This window comes from Coregonus clupeaformis, unplaced genomic scaffold (assembly GCF_020615455.1).
Source record: "Coregonus clupeaformis isolate EN_2021a unplaced genomic scaffold, ASM2061545v1 scaf0027, whole genome shotgun sequence".
NCBI classification, from domain to species: Eukaryota; Metazoa; Chordata; class Actinopteri; order Salmoniformes; family Salmonidae; genus Coregonus; species Coregonus clupeaformis.
In genome coordinates this window covers 1017251-1037134 of record NW_025533482.1, presented here as the reverse complement: position 1 = coordinate 1037134, position 19884 = coordinate 1017251, and the positions used below count along the sequence as shown (strand labels likewise).

Genomic DNA, 19884 nt, shown 5'->3' with positions numbered 1-19884 from the left:
ATGATAGATTATGAATTATCTTATAAAGATGAAAATATCAACACATTTTTTTTATTTCTACCGTTAAATGTGGGCTTTAGTATTGTTTTATTTGGCAACTGTGGTATAAGCGGGATAAACACCTCCGTTCTGTACATTATCTTGGAAAAATGTACTTCGCTGCGTCATCCATATTTCCAAGGTAAAGTACAGAACCTCTGCGTTTATCCCTTACATAAGAAAGAGCATTCCAAACCTCAGTGCCAATAACAGCTAGTTTTCAGTTTTCCCCTCCCCACTCAGACCACACCTAGACAGTCCTAGCAAAATGAAAAACAATCACAGTAAGGTACTTAACTGTTACCCAGAAATGATTTGATATTGAGATGAAAACGGCTGCATTGGACCTTTAATCTCTCATAATGTCTATGACACTGGTATTGCAAATCTATCATGTGCCTTTCTGACATGAATCAAAGCTGTTTGAATGGGATTTTGAAAACATTTTACTCTCACTCAGTATTGGCTCAGTGCTGAGTGCTGACATTAAACAAGGCTTTTGGAGACCTTTGTTGGAGACACAAGGGCCTATAATCTCTTTCTCTTTCTCTCCCCCTCCCCTCCTAGATTTTGCGGTGGGTGCTCCGTTCCATGGAACAGGCAGGGTGTTAATCTGGACAGGCAGTGCTCAGGGCATCTCTCAGGAGCCCAGTCAGGTATGGAAACACACCCTTAGGCATAGGATCTAGGATCCTCCCTAACTCCTTTTTTTTTTTTTTTTTTACCTTTATTTAACTAGGCAAGTCAGTTAAGAACAAATTCTTATTTACAATGACGGCCTACACCGGCCAAACCCGGACAACGCTGGGCCAATTGTGCGCCGCCCTATGGGACTCCCAATCACGGCCGGTTGTGATACAGCCTGGAATCGAACCAGGGGGTCTGTAGTGACGTCTCAAGCACTGAGATGCAGTGCCTTAGACCGCTGCGCCACTCGGGAGCCCAACTCCTAACCTTAGCCATAAGGGTATTAAATGTAAAACTGACGTCAGATCAGCATCTACGGGTAACTTCATCCTATGGGGCTCATGGTGAGGAGAGCTGCAGAGCTGAACAGATGAGGAGCGATTTCTGTTACAACATCTGGTTGTTGTATTGACTTCCCTCTTCTCAGGTGATTGAGGGGGAGGATATAGCTGGAGGTGGGTTCAAGACGTTTGGCTACTCCATCAACGGAGGGCTGGATGTGGATGGGAACCGCTACCCCGACATGGTGGTCGGCTCACTGGACGACCGCGTAGCCTTACTGAGGTAGCTAATCACAATAAGGATCTGTTGTTGCATTTACATGTATATTGTGTTTTCGGCCATCTCAGTTCTCATCCCTCGACCAGACATATTGTTTAATGCACAGCAAACCTATTGTATCAACCATAAATCCATGATGTCATGTTATTATCTATTTTATCAGGGCTCGCCCAGTCATTCACCTCATCAAAACTCTTGAAGTGACGCCAGAGATTGTGGACCCTAAAGACTGCGACAACTGGTAAGATTTTGTTTTGTATACATTGATTTGGACATCATTCTCTTTTCAATGCTTGAGGATACTCAATGTTTCAGCAATAGTGATTAAACCCATCTTATGACCCTGAATAGGGAATCCCTGATCATTTGAGTATGTTTTTCTATGTTGGCAGTGTGGAGGTGGAGGTCTGTTTCTCCTACACACTGAGTACTGGGGACAAGGACTTCAGGAAGAACGTCAGTGAGTGTGGTTCTGTAACAACATTGTTCTTAGATGACCACTGCTCTAACACTAACACCGCTATTTTAGTCATTCAAGTGATCTTACGACAAGATTGCCAACATGTAAGAATGTCATTTCCTAAGCTAATGGAATTCAATTCAGTCCATTCAATTCAATTTGGTTCAATTGATTTCAATTCAATAAAGTTTATTTCTCCCCAAGGTACAATTGTAAGCCAAGGATGCATCGCGTTAACATGAGTCCTAAATGGCCATGGTGACTGTTGGTTTCATTTGTGCCTAGCTATTAACTAATTGGTGAAAGTGATTGATTGGCAAGATGGTCCAGCCAATTAGCACAGGTTGTTCATCAAAAGGGGGAGGGTGTAAATTAGCAAGACATTGGTGGAGTTCGCTTTGCATGGCCCCGTGCCCTGGGTGGGGCATTGGTCCTTAAGTGAAATCTCCACCCACCCGGGGAACCGGGCCATGCAAAACGAACTCCACCATTGTTACCCTTGAACCTATGAGCTTGTCAAGAAACACACGCATAACATCTCTAAAATTATATTTTTTATGACATCACTGGCTTGGTCCCCTTTCTTTTTTCGCCAAAATCATAAATCAAATGACAGATACCTAATAGTATTATCTAAATAAATCTTATGTCTGGCATACAATATGTATGCAACCACAACTGTTGGTTTCAAATGTACACAAAGCCTACTTGCGCTTATTGTTTTTATTGATTGAAGCCACATTTGTATTCAAACAATGGGGATAAAAGCTGCTAAATTAATGAATAAATGTCCAATTATAAATTCATTGAATTAGATTAAACAATTGTTGATATTCCCTGTAGTATGTATTCTAGCATTTTGTCCCATGTCCTCTCAGCTGTGAAGTACACTGTGGAAGCCGACCTGACTCGGCACAACCACCGGGTCCGTTTCCAAGACAACGGCCAGGACAGCTACACTGGCTTCTTGTCAATGCCATCTGCCAAATGCAAAACGCTGAGGCTCGGACTAGTGGTAAGGAACTGTCACTGACATAACCTATTGTGACCTTGGACTGGGTTTGGTTTTACATTCTACTCCTCCAGGGTCAAAGCCCTGTATGGTTACTAGTGTATATATTAGGGATACCATTAGCTGTTGCCAAGGCACCAACTACTCTTCCTGGGGTCCAAACACATTAAAGCACTTACATTACATATAAAACAAAAGATAATACAGTACATCATATAACATTATTACATCACTACATATCTACAATGCAAAATGTACACTGCTCAAAAAAATTAAGGGAACACTTAAACAACACAATGTAACTCCAAGTCAATCACACTTCTGTGAAATCAAACTGTCCACTTAGGAAGCAACACTGATTGACAATACATTTCACATGCTGTTGTGCAAATGGAATAGACAACAGGTGGAAATTATACGCAATTAGCAAGACACCCCCAATAAAGGACTGGTTTTGCAGGTGGTGACCACAGACCACTTCTCAGTTCCTATGCTTCCTGGCTGATGTTTTGGTCACTTTTGAATGCTGGCGGTGCTTTCACTCTAGTGGTAGCATGAGATGGAGTCTACAACCCACACAAGTGGCTCAAGTAGTGCAGCTCATCCAGGATGGCACATCAATGCGAGCTGTGGCAAGAAGGTTTGCTGTGTCTGTCAGCGTAGTGTCCAGAGCATGGAGGCGCTACCAGGAGACAGGCCAGTACATCAGGAGACGTGGAGGAGGCCGTAGGAGGGCAACAACCCAGCAGCAGGACTGCTACCTCCGCCTTTGTGCAAGGAGGAGCAGGAGGAGCACTGCCAGAGCCCTGCAAAATGACCTCCAGCAGGCCACAAATGTGCATGTGTCTGCTCAAACGGTCAGAAACAGACTCCATGAGGGTGGTATGAGGGCCCGAAGTCCACAGTTGGGGGTTGTGCTTACAGCCCAACACCGTGCAGGACGTTTGGCATTTGCCAGAGAACACCAAGATTGGCAAATTCGCCACTGGCGCCCTGTGCTCTTCACAGATGAAAGCAGGTTCACACTGAGCACATGTGACAGACGTGACAGAGTCTGGAGACGCCGTGGAGAACGTTCTGCTGCCTGCAACATCCTCCAGCATGATCGGTTTGGCGGTGGGTCAGTCATGGTGTGGTGTGGCATTTCTTTGGGGGGCCGCACAGCCCTCCATGTGCTCGCCAGAGGTAGCCTGACTGCCATTAGGTACCGAGATGAGATCCTCAGACCCCTTGTGAGACCATATGCTGGTGCGGTTGGCCCTGGGTTCCTCCTAATGCAAGTCAATGCTAGACCTCATGTGGCTGGAGTGTGTCAGCAGTTCCTGCAAGAGGAAGGCATTGATGCTATGGACTGGCCCGCCCGTTCCCCAGACCTGATTCCAATTGAGCACATCTGGGACATCATGTCTCGCTCCATCCACCAACGCCACGTTGCACCACAGACTGTCCAGGAGTTTGCGGATGCTTTAGTCCAGGTCTGGGAGGAGATCCCTCAGGAGACCATCCGCCACCTCATCAGGAGCATGCCCAGGCGTTGTAGGGAGGTCATACATGCTCGTGGAGGCCACACACACTACTGAGCCTCATTTTGACTTGTTTTAAGGACATTACATCAAAGTTGGATCAGCCTGTAGTGTGGTTTTCCACTTTAATTTTGAGGGTGACTCCAAATCCAGACCTCCATGGGTTGATAAATTTGATTTCCATTGAACATTCAACGATGTAAAGAAAAAAGTATTTAATATGATTATTTCATTCATTCAGATCTAGGATGTGTTATTTTAGTGTTCCCTTTATTTTTTTGAGCAGTGTATAATACCACCATACAACAATATTACAATATAGGTGTGTGTAAAATGCGTATGCTAGCACTTGTGTGCGTATTACCCTAACCATGTTTTCTAACCATGTCTCGCTGTCTGTCCTGTAGAGTCCCATTCGAGACAAGGTGGAGCCCGTAGTCTTCTCCCTAAACGTGTCTCTCCATGAGGGGCATCCCAAAGCCCGGCAGTCCCTGCAGAGCCTGGATGCCTTCCCTGTGCTAAGTGAGGGAAAGGCCAGCCATGTCAAAAAGGAGGTTAGACCTAATGTTTACTGAGTTAATGATTGATAACAAGGTGTGACTACTCATAATACTGTTTTGAAAGTTCCCCTTGACACAGAATCTCCACTTCACTATTTGTGTGTGTGAGTCTTCAGTTACTGCCCACGCTTTGTACACTGGGGTTTGTTGATAGTGTGCAGGATGAAAATAATATTAGCTCTGTAGAGAATAAGTATACTTACTTTTAACTTCTCTCTCTCCCTCCCCTCTTACTATATCCCCCTCCCTCCCTCCCTCCCTCCCTCCCTCCCTCCCTCCCTCCCTCCCTCCCTCCCTCCCTCCCACAGATTCACTTCCAGAAGGCCTGTGGCCTGGACAATAAGTGCCAGAGTAACCTGCAGATGAAGGCAGAGTTTGCCAAAACCAATGAAGAGCAGACACCTTTCCCCAGGTACAGTCATCAGAGGTCAGGGATCAAAGGTCATGACTAGAGGTATAGGAGGGATAGTTCAAAGTGTCATCAGCTATATGATTGGTGGCTTGAGAGGAACGTAAACCATAGAGGTTGACATTGAATAATGCAAGTTGTTGTGACCAAGACATCAAATCCTGTGTTTGTTGTGAATCTCCCTGTACAGCCATGACGGTCACCAGGTCCTCCAGTACAGCGCCAGTGTCAAGAAGGTCCTGTTGGTCGTGGATGTGACCAACTTCCAGTCGCCAGGGCAACCGGCGGAGGACGCTCACAACGCCATGCTCAATGTCACCATTCCCCCGTCGCTGATCTACTCTGGCGTTCGCTCAAAGGTAAGCCTGCTATGCTGTGCTACTCTGGTGTCTCCCTGTGGTGTAATAGGGTGAAATTGCCCCTAGACGCTGATCTTGGGTCAGTTTAGCATATCCTCTATTAATGGTTAAGGTTAGGATTGAGGGTGGGGAAACTGATCCTAGAGCTGTACCTAGGGGAAACTTAACCCCGAAGCCTCTATTGTGGTGTGTAACAGAGATAATTACATTTACATCATTTAGCAGACACTCTTATCCAGAGCGACTTACAAATTGGGGCATTCAACTTATGATAGCCAGTGGGACAACCTAGTTTTTTTCTTTTTCTTTCTTTTATGGGGGGGTGGGGGAGGGAGGGGTAGAAGGATTACTTTTATACTATTCCAGGTATTCCTTAAAGAGGTAGGGTTTCAAGTGTCTCCGGAAGGTGGTCAGTGACTCCGCTGTCCTGGTGTCGTGGGGGAGCTTGTTCCACCATTGGGGTGCCAGAGCAGCGACTAGTTTTGACTGGGCTGAGCGCGAACTGTGCTTCCAGGCCAGATGTGGATGAACGTAGTGCCCTTGTTTGGGTGTAGGGTCTGATCAGAGCCTGAAGGTAAGGAGGTGCCGTTCCCCTCACAGCTCCGTAGGCAAGCACCATGGTCTTGTAGTAGATGCAAGCCTCAACTGGAAGCCAGTGGAGTGTGAGCGGGGTGACATGAGAGAACTTGGGAAGGTTGAACACCAGACGGGCTGCAGCGTTCTGGATAAGTTGTAGGGGTTTAATGGCACAGGCAGGGAGCCCAGCCAACAGCGAGTTGCAGTAATCCAGACGGGAGATGACAAGTGCCTGGATTAGGACCTGTGCTGCTTCCTGTGTAAGGCAGGGTCGTACTCTGCAAATGTTTTAGAGCATGAACCTGCAGGATCGGGTCACCGCTTTGATGTTAGCGGAGAACGACAGGGTGTTGTCCAGGGTCACGCCAAGGTTCTTTGCACTCTGGGAGGAGCTAGAAGGCTAACAGGACTTCTATCACTCCCATTGTTTTGCACGCGACAATGCTAATGCTAAGCTATGGGTAAGTAAACAAACACATATTTCTGGTTCCTGACTCTGATTGGTGATTTTTAGATACGATTACTTGCTTGTTGTCCCAAAAATGACTAGTTCCTCTTCAGCTTCTCTCTCCTCATGAAATGGTTGCCTATGTTCCACAGAGCAACAACCCAGTCATTGAGTGTTCAGCAGAGGACATGGTTCTACTGTGTGAGCTGGGGAACCCTTTCACCAGCAACCAGAGGGTAGGTTCTAGTTAAACTGGTACTGTCCACTACTTCTATTGGACCACAGTGGATAGAATACAAGCTGGATGCGAGCATGGTACCATATATAGGGATTTAAATGTGGATTTCTACCACCCCTTCTCTTTTCCAGGCTCAGGTCCTGATCACCTTTGAGACGTCTAAGATCAATCTGGACACCAGAGAGATCCGGTCTACACTGCAGCTCTCCACGTAAATGTCCCTCTCTTCTATGTACACTACCTACTGTCATTACCTACATACATCATCCCTCATCACAGCATTGCTTCTGGAGTGGGTCAATACCCAACTACAATAATCTGTGACATTGAATTGCTTCTCTAACTTTGTCCTCTCTCAGATTGAGTAAACAGAGCAATCTACAACCGCTGCCTCTTCTCATGGTGGTGGAGTATACACTAAAGACGTCTTTTGAACTGTAAGTTATTGGTTTCTAGTCATTTTAAGGGTATGTTTTGATTATAGGCATTAGGTAGCACCATACTTCATGTGGGAAAAGGGTCAATTGTTTACCTTGTCACATGGATCTGATTCAGTGTTACTGCCTCTCTTCTAGTGCCCAGTACACAGGTCACACTCACTTCAGTGGGGAGGTCATGGGAGAATCGGGCATGAAGACTGCCAGCGACGTCGGAAGTCCTGTGGAGTTCACATTTAAGGTAAAAAATAGTTTGTTTAAACTTAGAAATCAATCCTTGCTAGCGTCTCTGAAGATCCTAATAAACATCTTCCTCTCCTCATAGGTGAATGTTCTTGGGAAGCCACTGGGTAACCTTGGAAACCTGGAGGTGGAGTTTGATTGGCCCTGGGAGGTAGCCAATGGCAAGTGGCTGCTGTACCTGATGGAGATCCAGACCAAAGGGACGTCAGACTCTCACTGTGTGCCTCCTGGAGACATCGTCAACCCACTCAACCTCACGGTAAACCTGTTGGAGTATTATCAGGGCTATTTCAGTTGGGTTTTGTTTATTCAGAATCCCAGTAGCTGCTATATTAGCGTCCATGTGTAAGGGATCGGGGGTTGGCTGGGTCTAGACAGAGTCTGACACTTCCCCGATCTACAGAGAGGGGGAGTCATCAGACTCGATCTGGTTCACCTGAGTTCTGAGCACACCTGTCCGTAATTAGGGTAGGATATAAGGTGTGCTCAGAAGTTCAGTCGGTGCGAGGTATTGTTCCATTGTGACTTGCTAAGCGTTTTGTTCCGAGAGAGAGAGAGAGAGTTTGTTGTTTTTGATTACCCGTGTATCCGACCTGTGCCTTGTTGTTTGACTCCCCGTATTGCTTAATCCTCTGCTTGTCTACCCCAGTGATTACCGTTCTCTGATCCTGTGCCTGTGCCCTCGACTACGACTAAGCCCGCTCCCTTGGTACCTCTGCCTGTCTATGCCTGGCCCGGTTTTGACCACAGCCCGCCCGACCACGATTAAGCTATTCCCTTGTCTGTCCTCTAATAAAGCATCGCTATTCTGCGATTGGATCTTACCACTCTGTCCGAGTATTCATTACAGAATACCTCGCCCTTACCATGGATCCAGCGGAATTACAGAGGCGATGGGAGATACAGGAGAAACGGATGGATGAACTCCTGCAGCTACTCAACGCTGGTGCGGCTGAGGGCACCACCCCCGAGCACGGTCAGTCCTCGTCCTACACCTCCGATTTCTCTACCGACAAGGTACGACGGGGAACCTGGCAAATGTCAGGGGTTTCTACTCCAGACGTCCCTGTATATGTCGTATAATCGTACGATGTTTCCCGATGACCGTAGCAGGGTGGATTTCATGATTTCTCTGCTAACGGGAAGAGCACTGGATTGGGCTACTGCGCTTTGGGCAGCTGAGGTCCCCGAGTTGAATGCGGAAGTTCAGTTCAAGAGACTGTTCCAAGAGGTGTTCGACCACCCAGTATCTGGGCGTAGTGTGGGAGACCAACTATGCGAACTTCAGCAGGGCCGTCGCACAGTAGCCGACTACGCTTTGGAGTTCCGTACGATAGCAGCCGGTAGCGGATGGAGCGAGACTGCTTTGCTCACCGTTTTCCGAAGAGGGCTGCGCAAAGACGTACAGACTGAGTTGGCTTGTCGAGGAGATATCACTGCGCTACATGATTTTATCAAAATAGCCATCTCTATTGATAATCTGATAGTGCAACACAAGGTTTCCACAGTCCGGGAGCCCTCGATCACTGGTCCTAAGGAATCTGAGGAGGAACCTATGCAACTGGGACGGTCACCTCTACAAGGGTCGGTGAGACAACAACGTCGGCAAGACGGACTATGCCTGTATTGTGGTCAGTCGGGTCATTTAGTTCGTCAATGTCCGGTACGACCAAACCGTACCCCAGGATATCGCCTCGGAACTGCCAAACCGGTGAGTGAGACTCCAGTTTTGAACATTACATCCAAACAAATGTATGTCCCAGTCACCTTATCTGTCGGAGAGAAAGTGCGCAGGTTGGAAGGACTTATTGATTCCGGAGCGGCTGCCAGCTTTCTGGATATGGGTCTTGCTGAGGAGTTGGGAGTTCAACTTATCCCAATTCAACCTCCCCTGCGAGTCAACGCGCTAGACGGTGAGCCCATGGGCACTGGGTTCATTACGCACCGTACCGAGGAAATCAAATTACAAGTGGGCTCCCTGCACCATGAGAACATCATTCTGTTCGTCATCTCCGCTCCACGGGAGCCGCTAGTCCTCGGCCACCCCTGGCTCGTTACCCATGATCCGGTCATCTCCTGGAGATCTGGCGATATCACGGCCTGGAGTGAGGTATGTAGGGCAGAGTGCCTCATTTTACCTTGCAAAACGTCTACTGTGGAGGATGCGAAGGGTGCGGTGTCTACTGTTGTTCCGACAGAGTACCAGGATTACGCGCAGGTGTTCTCCAAGGAGAGGGCTACCGTGTTACCACCGCATCGGGCCTGGGATTGTGCAATTGATCTGCTATCCGGGGCTACACCTCCTCGCGGACGAATCTACCCTTTGTCACAGCCGGAACGAGAATCAATGAGCAAGTATATTGATGAGGCACTACAGCAAGGGGCCATTCGCCCATCTACGTCTCCCGCCGCATCCAGTTTTTTTCTTTGTTAAGAAAGGATGGCGGACTGCGTCCCTTGTATAGACTATCGAGGTTTGAACGATATTACCGTTAAAAATCGTTACCCCCTTCCTTTGATTCCAGCAGCCCTCGAGCAGGTGGGGCAGGCCTCCATCTACAGTAAACTGGACCTCAGGAGTGCGTACAATCTGGTGCGCATTGGAGAAGGGGACGAATGGAAGACCGCCTTCATCACCCATCGAGGACATTATGAATATTGTGTCATGCCCTATGGACTTACTAACGCGCCCTCTGTGTTCCAGGCGTTCATGAATGACATTTTCAGGGACTTGATTGATCGCTTTGTCATAGTGTACATTGATGACATCCTAATCTACTCTAACTCTCTGAGTGAACATGTGTCCCATGTACGACAGGTTCTGGACCGAATCCGACAACACTCTCTGTTCGTGAAGGCCGAAAAGAGTGAATTCCATGTCACGACGATTTCCTTCCTTGGGGCCATACTCACTCCCGACGGGGTAAAACTGGATGAATCCAAGGTGCAAGCTGTACGAGACTGGCCTCAACCCCCAGACGGTGAAAGAGCTCCAGAGATTCTTAGGGTTTGCCAATTACTATAGACGGTTCGTGCGTAATTTCAGCACAACCGCAGCTCCCCTGTCGGGCGATGACCAGCTACAAGGGTCGTGGTCTGAAATGGACGGAGGGGGCAGTGCGGGCTTTTGAGACATTGAAACAACGATTTACCACCGCTCCCATTTTATGTCAGCCGGATCCTACCTTGCCGTTCATCGTGGAGGTGGACGCCTCGGAGGTTGGAGTTGGAGCTGTGCTATCCCAGCGCCAAGGTGAGCCGCCCAAATCACGACCCTGTGCTTTTTTTTCTAAGAAGCTGAATCCGGCCCGAGCAGAACTACGACGTGGGAAATCGTGAACTACTGGCGGTGAAGTTAGCACTGGAGGAGTGGAGACATTGGCTGGAGGGAGCAGCTCATCCGTTCCAAGTGCTCACGGACCACCGCAATCTGGAGTATCTTCACAGTGCTAAGCGACTGAACTCCCGACAGGCAAGGTGGTCTTTATTCTTCACCCGTTTCCAATTCACTGTCTCTTATATTCCCGGGTCCAAGAATTGTAAGGCGGACGCGCTTTCCCGACGGTTCGAGCGCGATGAAAGACTGGTGGAACCAGAACCTATCCTCCCCATGAGTTGCCGTGCTGGTCCTGTGAGGTGGGCTATCGATGACACGATTCAGGAGAGCCTACAAGCGGAACCAGCTCCTCCAGAAACCCCGGTGTCGAAGGTGTTTGTACCAGCTCCGCTTCGACCTCAACTGATGGAATGGTGCCACACGTCGCTGGGATCTGGTCATCCCGGAATCACTCGAACTACACGACTCATCAGCCGAAATTACTGGTGGGATTCCCTCACAGATGATGTCAGAGACTATGTCTTATCCTGTCCAGTATGTGCTCAGTCCAAGGTACCTCGTGCACTACCGGAGGGTAAGCTGATGCCATTGCCAACTCCTCAACGACCCTGGTCGCACATTGCAATGGACTTTGTTACCGACCTACCAGAATCAGAGGGCCATACTGTAATTCTCGTGGTCATCGATCGTTTCTCCAAGATGTGCCGGTTGGTACCCATGACCCGTTTGCCTAACGCCACTCAGATGGCTGAGACTATGTTTACCCAGGTGTTCCGGCAGTTTGGTGTCCCGGAGGATATTGGAGCAGATTCCTTCCTTGGGTAGAGTATGCTCAGAACTCCCTCATTCACACCTCCCTACGCCTAACGCCCTTCCAGTGTGTTATAGGGTATCAACCACCCCTGTTCCCGTGGGATGCCGCATCAGGGATGGTACCGGCGGTGGATGAGTGGTTCCGTCGGAGTGCGCAGGTCTGGGAGACGGCCCATCAACATCTCAGTCAAGCCTCACAACAGCAAAAGACCTACGCCGACCGACGCCGGAGACCTACTCCCACTTATCAACCCGGGCAGCGAGTGTGGCTGTCTACCCGAGACCTGCGGTTCCGACGGAGCTGCAAGAAGCTCCAACCCAGGTACATTGGTCCCTTCAAGGTACAGAGACGTATTAACCCTGTCACCTACCGTCTGTTACTCCCTCGACACTACAGGATAAACCCTACGTTCCACGTCTCCCTGTTGAAACCTGTCCATTATAGCCCGACGTACCCACCAATCGCTCAACAACCTACTACACCACCTTTGGAGGATGAACAGGACACCACCTATACAGTCCACGAGATACTGGAGTCAAGACGGAGACGAGGGGGCATCGAATATCTCGTGGACTGGGAGGGATATGGACCGGAGGAATGGTCCTGGGTCCCTGCTAAGGACATACTAGACCCCGCTCTCAAGGCCACTTTCCACGCTGAACACCCAGATCATCCCGGACCCCGACCCAGAGGAAGACCACCCGGTAGAGGTAGAAGGCCGTCAGGAGCCGGCCCTGGGGAGGGGGATACTGTAAGGGATCGGGGGTTGGCTGGGTCTAGACAGAGTCTGACACTTCCCCGATCTACAGAGAGGGGGAGTCATCAGACTCGATCTGGTTCACCTGAGTTCTGAGCACACCTGTCCGTAATTAGGGTAGGATATAAGGTGTGCTCAGAAGTTCAGTCGGTGCGAGGTATTGTTCCATTGTGACTTGCTAAGCGTTTTGTTCCGAGAGAGAGAGAGAGTTTGTTGTTTTTGATTACCCGTGTATCCGACCTGTGCCTTGTTGTTTGACTCCCGTATTGCTTAATCCTCTGCTTGTCTACCCCAGTGATTACCGTTCTCTGATCCTGTGCCTGTGCCCTCGACTACGACTAAGCCCGCTCCCTTGGTACCTCTGCCTGTCTATGCCTGGCCCGGTTTTGACCACAGCCCGCCCGACCACGATTAAGCTATTCCCTTGTCTGTCCTCTAATAAAGCATCGCTATTCTGCGATTGGATCTTACCACTCTGTCCGAGTATTCATTACACCATGTGTTCCTAATGTTATGGTTTCAGATGGAAATCTCAACTTCAAGTCCACAGTTGATCAAGTTGTTGTCAATATAACACCTAAAAACCAGCTACTTTTAAGTGTCAATACTATAATACTGTGAGTTATGAGGTCTGTGCCTTTTTCTCTGGGCTCCTTTTTCTCATAGTTACCAGAGAGCAAAGCCAGGAGGAGGAGAAGGCGAGAGGAGGGCTCCACAGAGGAGGTGCACCCAAGAGAACCCAAGGCTTCCATCAATCTGAAGGGAACTCGCAAGAAGTCCTTTAAACTGGTGAGGGCCGTCCCCACCATCTTATACATAAGCCTATGACCTGAAGCATTGAATTGTCTCCCTGAGCCTACGCCCAGGCTTTGGCTTAGTGGGCCAATGCTCTCCTCTGGTGAGCAGGAGACCTGGGTTTGAACCCCGTCGGTCACATTATGCACTCAACTGAAATACAGTGGGGAGAACAAGTATTTGATACACTGCCGATTTTGCAGGTTTTCCTACTTACAAAGCATGTAGAGGTCTGTAATTTTTATCATAGGTACACTTCAACTGTGAGAGACGGAATCTAAAACAAAAATCCAGAAAATCACATTGTATGATTTTTAAGTAATTAATTTGCATTTTATTGCATGACATAAGTATTTGATCACCTACCAACCAGTAAGAATTCCGGCTCTCACATCCTGTTAGTTTTTCTTTAAGAATCCCTCCTGTTCTCCACTCATTACCTGTATTAACTGCACCTGTTTGAACCCGTTACCTGTATAAAAGACACCTGTCCACACACTCAATCAAACAGACTCCAACCTCTCCACAATGGCCAAGACCAGAGAGCTGTGTAAGGACATCAGGGATTAAATTGTAGACCTGCACAAGGCTGGGATGGGCTACATGACAATAGGCAAGCAGCTTGGTGAGAAGGCAACAACTGTTGGCGCAATTATTCGAAAATGGAAGAAGTTCAAGATGACGGTCAATCACCCTTGGTCTGGGGCTCCATGCAAGATCTCACCTCGTGGGGCATCAATGATCATGAGGAAGGTGAGGAATCAGCCCAGAACTACACGGAAGGACCTGGTCAATGACCTGAAGAGAGCTGGGACCACAGTCTCAAAGAAAACCATTAGTAACACACTACGCCGTCATGGATTAAAATCCTGGAGCGCACGCAAGGTCCCCCTGCTCAAGCCAGCGCATGTCCAGGCCCGTCTGAAGTTTGCCAATGACCATCTGGATGATCCAGAGGAGGAATGGGAGAAGGTCATGTGGTCTGATGAGACAAAAATAGAGCTTTTTGGTCTAAACTCCACTTGCCGTGTTTGGAGGAAGAAGAAGGATGAGTACAACCCCAAGAACACCATCCCAACCGTGAAGCATGGAGATGGAAACATCATTCTTTGGGGATGCTTTTCTGCAAAGGGGACAGGACGACTGCACCGTATTGAGGGGAGGATGGATGGGGCCATGTATCGCGAGATCTTGGCCAACAACCTCCTTCCCTCAGTAAGAGCATTGAAGATGGGTCGTGGCTGGGTCTTCCAGCATGACAACGACCCGAAACACACAGCCAGGGCAACTAAGGAGTGGCTCCGTAAGAAGCATCTCAAGGTCCTGGAGTGGCCTAGCCAGTCTCCAGACCTGAACCCAATAGAAAATCTTTGGAGGGAGCTGAAGGTCCGTATTGCCCAGCATCAGCCCCGAAACCTGAAGGATCTGGAGAAGGTCTGTATGGAGGAGTGGGCCAAAATCCCTGCTGCAGTGTGTGCAAACCTGGTCAAGACCTACAGTAAATGTATGATCTCTGTAAATGTAAACAAAGGTTTCTGTACCAAATATTAAGTTCTGCTTTTCTGATGTATCAAATACTTATGTCATGCAATAAAATGCAAATTAATTACTTTAAAATCATACAATGTGATTTTCTGGATTTTTGTTTTAGATTCCGTCTCTCACAGTTGAAGTGTACCTATGATAAAAATTACAGACCTCTACATGCTTTGTAAGTAGGAAAACCTGCAAAATTGGCAGTGTATCAAATACTTGTTCTCCCCACTGTATGTATGCCCAAATGGTGTTCTGGTGCTAACTCCCTTTCAACTGTTGTCTGTAGGACTGTGTCACGGGCACTGCTCACTGTGTGAAATTCATCTGCCCTCTCCACAACATGAACAACACTGCAACAATAATTGTCAGGGCCAGAGTGTGGAACAGCACCATGCTGGAGGTAAAGTCACCAAAGCACAGTGGTCTAGTCTTAATGTGAACTTTCTCCTCAACTTCATTAGAGTGAAGCCACGTGAATGGAATGGGTGTACCAATAAAGTCCTGTATATGTGTTGTGTTTCCATAGGACTACAGGGAAGCGTGGCGGGTGACAGTGAATGGCAAGGCCACACTGAAACTGGTCACAGACAAACCCACCATCAGGATGAACACTGAGAGCACAGAGGTAATAACACCATACTATTCATACTATAATAAAAGCTAGGCTACATCCATACTAATTTAAAGGTCATTTCCATGATGATTGCTGTTGGATGACGATGATGATAGTTGATACATGATAGAGGAGGAATATACATAACGATATTGAGGATACGTTTTTACATATAGCGTAAATGCAGACATAGTTAATGTCCTCTGTTTGATATCCCCTGTGTAGTTCACCCTGGATATAGACCCAGAGCTGGGGGAGGAGGCTCCGTACCAGGTCCCCCTGTGGATCATCATTGTGTCTGCTGTCGCTGGGGTCCTCCTTCTGGCCTTCATCATCCTCCTCATGTGGAAGGTAACGATCCAGTACATTAGTTATTATAAAGGTCTGCCAGTTAGGTCCAATTGAACAAATAACCTGCGCTGACGTTAGCAGCAAGAGGAGAATGGAGATTCAATTTCACCTCCAACAACAAATCCACGCATTCTGACCGCCTTCCCCTCCTCAGTGTGGCTTCTTCAGGAGGGCCAGCACCAGGGAGATGTACGAAGCCAAGGCCCAGAAAGCTGAGATGAAGACCCAGCCGTCGGAGGTGGAGAGGCTGACTGAAGAGTAGTGAGGCTGGGGGAGGGAGGTCCCCCTGTGGGCCTCTGGAACAATGCACTGGGTTTCCTGGGTAAAATAATAGTCCTTCCGTTTGTGACTCCTTGCAGCTTCCAATGGCTTTTTGCAGCTTGCAGTGGCATTCCTTAACTTCAGTCTTCCTTTCTTGCTGTCAAATTATCCATGTTTTAAGGGTTTCTCTTAATCAAGAGTATCTATCCACAGGGGAAACAGCATTTCAGAGGCTGTGACTTCTCTGATTGACTTTTATGTTTATTTCACTATTTTCCCATTGCTATCTATTTAGTCTCTTCTCCTAACCAGCTTTGCAGAGCTTGAGTATATTGGTTGTGTGGTGATTTTATCATGTATTTCACATATATCATGATACCCGTGATTACATTAGAAAGATGTCAAGTATCAAAACAATAGCAGGACTGAGATTGCCTCCATTAATGATACTGGTGGCACCAATGTAGAAATACTTATAATAAGAACATGCTAATACCAAAGTCTACACTTTTCAAATGTTCACTTTGTTTTTCGTCTACCATCGTCCCACAGTGTGGCTTTTTCAAGCGGCCCAACCACTTCAAGATGATGCCAACACACCAGGGAGTGAAGATTGGCAAAGAGGAGCGCTACCAGGTAAACGAGGGATTCCTCATTGAGGAGCCAAACCCCAATAAAAAAAAGAAGCACTGGATTACAAACTGGACTGAAATGCAGCATTACTACTGACTGATGCCTTCAACACTACCACTACTCTTATTGAGAAACTCTATCTCAATATGCACTGGCTGGGCGCAAGTCTGGATTTGTGGACATTATTGGGAACAGGACTGATGGTGTTATGACTGACATATTCCTTATAGTGTACAAGATTGAATGCTCTGGACCAAAATGTTATTTTCTAGAATTGTACTTTTAATGTTAGTTGTTTTGATGTCAATAAGAACATACACTGAGTGTACCAAACATTAGGATCACCTTCCTAATATTTTTCCCTCAGAACAGCCTCAAGTCGTCGAGGCATGGACTCCACAAGGTGTCGAAAGCGTTCCACAGGGATGCTGGCCCATGTTGACTCCAATGCTTCCCATTGAAGTTGGCTGGATGTCCTTTGGGTGGTGGACCATTCTTGATACACACGGGAAACTGTTGAGCGTGAAAAACCCAGCAGCGTTGCAGTTCTTGACACAAACTGGTGCGCCTGGCACCTACTACCATACCCCTTTCAAAGGCACTTCAATGTTTTGTCTTGCCCATTCACCCTCTGAATGGCACACATACACAATCCATGTCTCAATTGTCTCAAGGCTTAAAAATCCTTCTTTAACCTGTCTCCTCCCCTTCATCTACACTGATTGAAGTGGATTTAACAAGTGACATCAATAAGGGATCATAGCTTTCACCTGGATTCACCTGGTCAGTCTATGTCATGGAAAGAGCAGGTATTCTTAATGTTTTGTATACTCAGTGTACAGTGGATTGTAAAATACTAATTTGAAACATTGTTTTAGTTTTGCTAAAAGCGCTTTATTTTTAATCTTATGATTTGATCTTTCCAAATGGAACAGACTGATATTTGTCCTGTCATTGTGTACTGTGGTTTGAATATAAATGCTTTCAAAACTATTTTAAAACTATGCTTTTAAACTATTACGTGATTTGTTTACAGTCATTTTCTGATGTATTACTGTATGAGCCCAAGTTGAGTGATGGATGTAAATGTGCCAATAGAAAGTACAGTATGTTTGATCCCAGTGGCCTAATTCTGAGGAATGGATCAGAGATCAACTGATAGAGTGGTTGACACAGTAGTGTTCCAAGGCACTACTACCACTCCTCAACCAAGAAGAAAGGAACATTGAGAAGTTTCAATCACAGAGAACAATGAGATTGGAGTAATTTCAAAGCGTTCAATGTACATGTATTGTACACAATAGGTCTATAGGTTGGGCGCTGTCTGATTGCTTTGTTTGTGTGTATTCTGTCAAATAATATGATAAATATAGAGAGTAGGACTATAATTTCAGAACTCTCTCCTAACTATCAATGGCATACACCAAATTAATTTGGGACTGGGAGCACTGTGCTTGGCTGTTAACTGTATATGTCTTTGTTTGTATGTGACATAGTGAAAGTAGGCATTCCCAAATGAAAACATACTATAGTATACTATGTTATAAATACTACGGTATTCACTCAAGCGTTTTGAGGACTTTACTGTAGTATTCACTGTAGTGTTTACTGTAGTATTTACAGTTAACTATAGTATAAATCTTGTAGTATATAATATAGTAGTTAATGTAGTGTTTTTGCAGACTGTAGTATACTGTAGTATTTACTATAGTGTTTTTTTATTTTGTATTATCTTTTACAAAGAAGCGGAGGCTTTCTCCTTCAGGAAACCTGCTGGAGCACTACTACATTTTCCATAACCTATAGATAGGTAGGACTGGGATCTGAATGGATAGTAACCTGTAGGGAACACAATATATGGTCTATATTTGGTATGTAGGTTTCTAATTTATGGGTGACACAAATTGCGATATGGGGGAAGGGAATTGGTATATGCAATTTAAATACTGTAGCATTTACTGTAGTTCAAAAAGTGTAGTGTTTTTGCAGACTAGTGTTTTTTGAATACATTACTGTAGTATTTTACAGTATACTATAAAATTATATAGTAAGTTCTACACATTATCAAGGGATACTAAAGTGTGTAGTACAGTATACTACAGTTTCCTATATAATTATATTGCAAGTACTGTAGTATTCTATAGTAAGTAAGTACTGTAGTAATCTATAGTGAACTGTGGTATTTTTTCATGTGGGTTGCTTAAAAAAAAACTATTATCAAGTGTGAGCCTACAAAGCTCCCTAAAGGACAGCTATTAACAGCTGGTACGTGGCGTGGGAATTGGGGGCCAATTGCCTGAGTGCAGTTTAACGCTAATCTGTTGTCTGTGTTTGTACTTATTTGTATGTATATACTCAACCATGAAGGTTCTATTCATTATTGTTTTTTCTGTTGCCTACTTCTGTAACTCCTTTATATTAAAGTATTTTTACATGCTGTATGTCCTTTCTACACTATAATTTATAACACTGGAATCAAAACTGCTACAAAGTTGATGTACAGGGGCCCTTTATTTTGAAGGCTCAATGAACATACAATTCACCAGAAGTGATTCCCCAGTCAGAGGTTAGAGCTTACTTGTTTGTTTACATTGAGAGGTATCTTAAATGATCTTTAAAGAAATATTGAGAGTTTATGTATGAAAAGAAAATTGTCACGAAATTACCTTGTCTTGGTGTCAACTGTGCTGTGTGGACGGTGACCGCGCAGAGGAGACCACACACACTTTGGAGGTAGGATCAAGTTAGCTAACAAAATATCTCTGTTAACATTTCTTTGTTACACCTAGGCCTATCTCCCTATTGCAAAAATATAACAATACACTGTACAAAACGATGTATTCACAGACTTATAATAGCTACAGCTAAAGTTAGCTAGCTAACTAGTAGATCTGGTCTCTTTTTTTTTTTTTTACCGATGTTGTTTACTGACTGGTATCAATATACTTTACTTAAGTAACTCACCAAAGTAAAGTTGTTGCTATATTGCAGGCAAATCTTTCTCTGAATGCATCAATGACTGTATATGAAGGTATGCATAGTAGACGACTAGCTCTGGTCTATGCGCATGTGTTGGATGTACGTGCAGTTTGCAGTGCATATCCGTTGCATGTGCGTGGACCAGAGTTTGATAACAAACTTGGCTGATCTTTTCTAACAGACTCTCTTGCCTGATAAATATGACCACACTTTGTGCTCATACCAACCACTGGGAGAAACACATTTCAGATCCTCC

General features: G+C 46.1%; 1 protein-coding gene and 1 long non-coding RNA gene across 2 annotated transcripts in view; one reads left to right on the top strand and one right to left on the bottom strand.

Annotated features, from left to right (window-relative positions):
- The window catches only part of LOC121569695 (integrin alpha-3), a 52100-nt gene extending 35444 nt beyond the window's left edge, over positions 1-16656 (top strand). Inside the window, exons 8-26 of the mRNA XM_041880841.1 lie at positions 607-695; positions 1154-1290; positions 1451-1528; positions 1680-1747; positions 2626-2762; positions 4690-4836; positions 5151-5254; positions 5442-5610; positions 6787-6870; positions 7004-7083; positions 7232-7309; positions 7448-7550; positions 7635-7811; positions 13127-13249; positions 15078-15191; positions 15318-15416; positions 15630-15755; positions 15910-16077; positions 16569-16656. Of these exons, the coding sequence (XP_041736775.1) occupies positions 607-695; positions 1154-1290; positions 1451-1528; positions 1680-1747; positions 2626-2762; positions 4690-4836; positions 5151-5254; positions 5442-5610; positions 6787-6870; positions 7004-7083; positions 7232-7309; positions 7448-7550; positions 7635-7811; positions 13127-13249; positions 15078-15191; positions 15318-15416; positions 15630-15755; positions 15910-16017 (2021 nt within the window). The 3' untranslated portion in view covers positions 16018-16077; positions 16569-16656. The remainder of the gene's footprint in view (positions 1-606; positions 696-1153; positions 1291-1450; positions 1529-1679; positions 1748-2625; positions 2763-4689; positions 4837-5150; positions 5255-5441; positions 5611-6786; positions 6871-7003; positions 7084-7231; positions 7310-7447; positions 7551-7634; positions 7812-13126; positions 13250-15077; positions 15192-15317; positions 15417-15629; positions 15756-15909; positions 16078-16568) is intronic.
- Positions 4714-19803, bottom strand: LOC121569698. Its single transcript, XR_006001374.1, has 4 exons — positions 19614-19803; positions 19316-19374; positions 7405-7530; positions 4714-4800 (listed from the first exon to the last, which is right to left on the bottom strand). It is a non-coding gene; the product is annotated as an uncharacterized LOC121569698 (long non-coding RNA).
- Between the last annotated feature and the right edge of the window lie 81 nt (positions 19804-19884).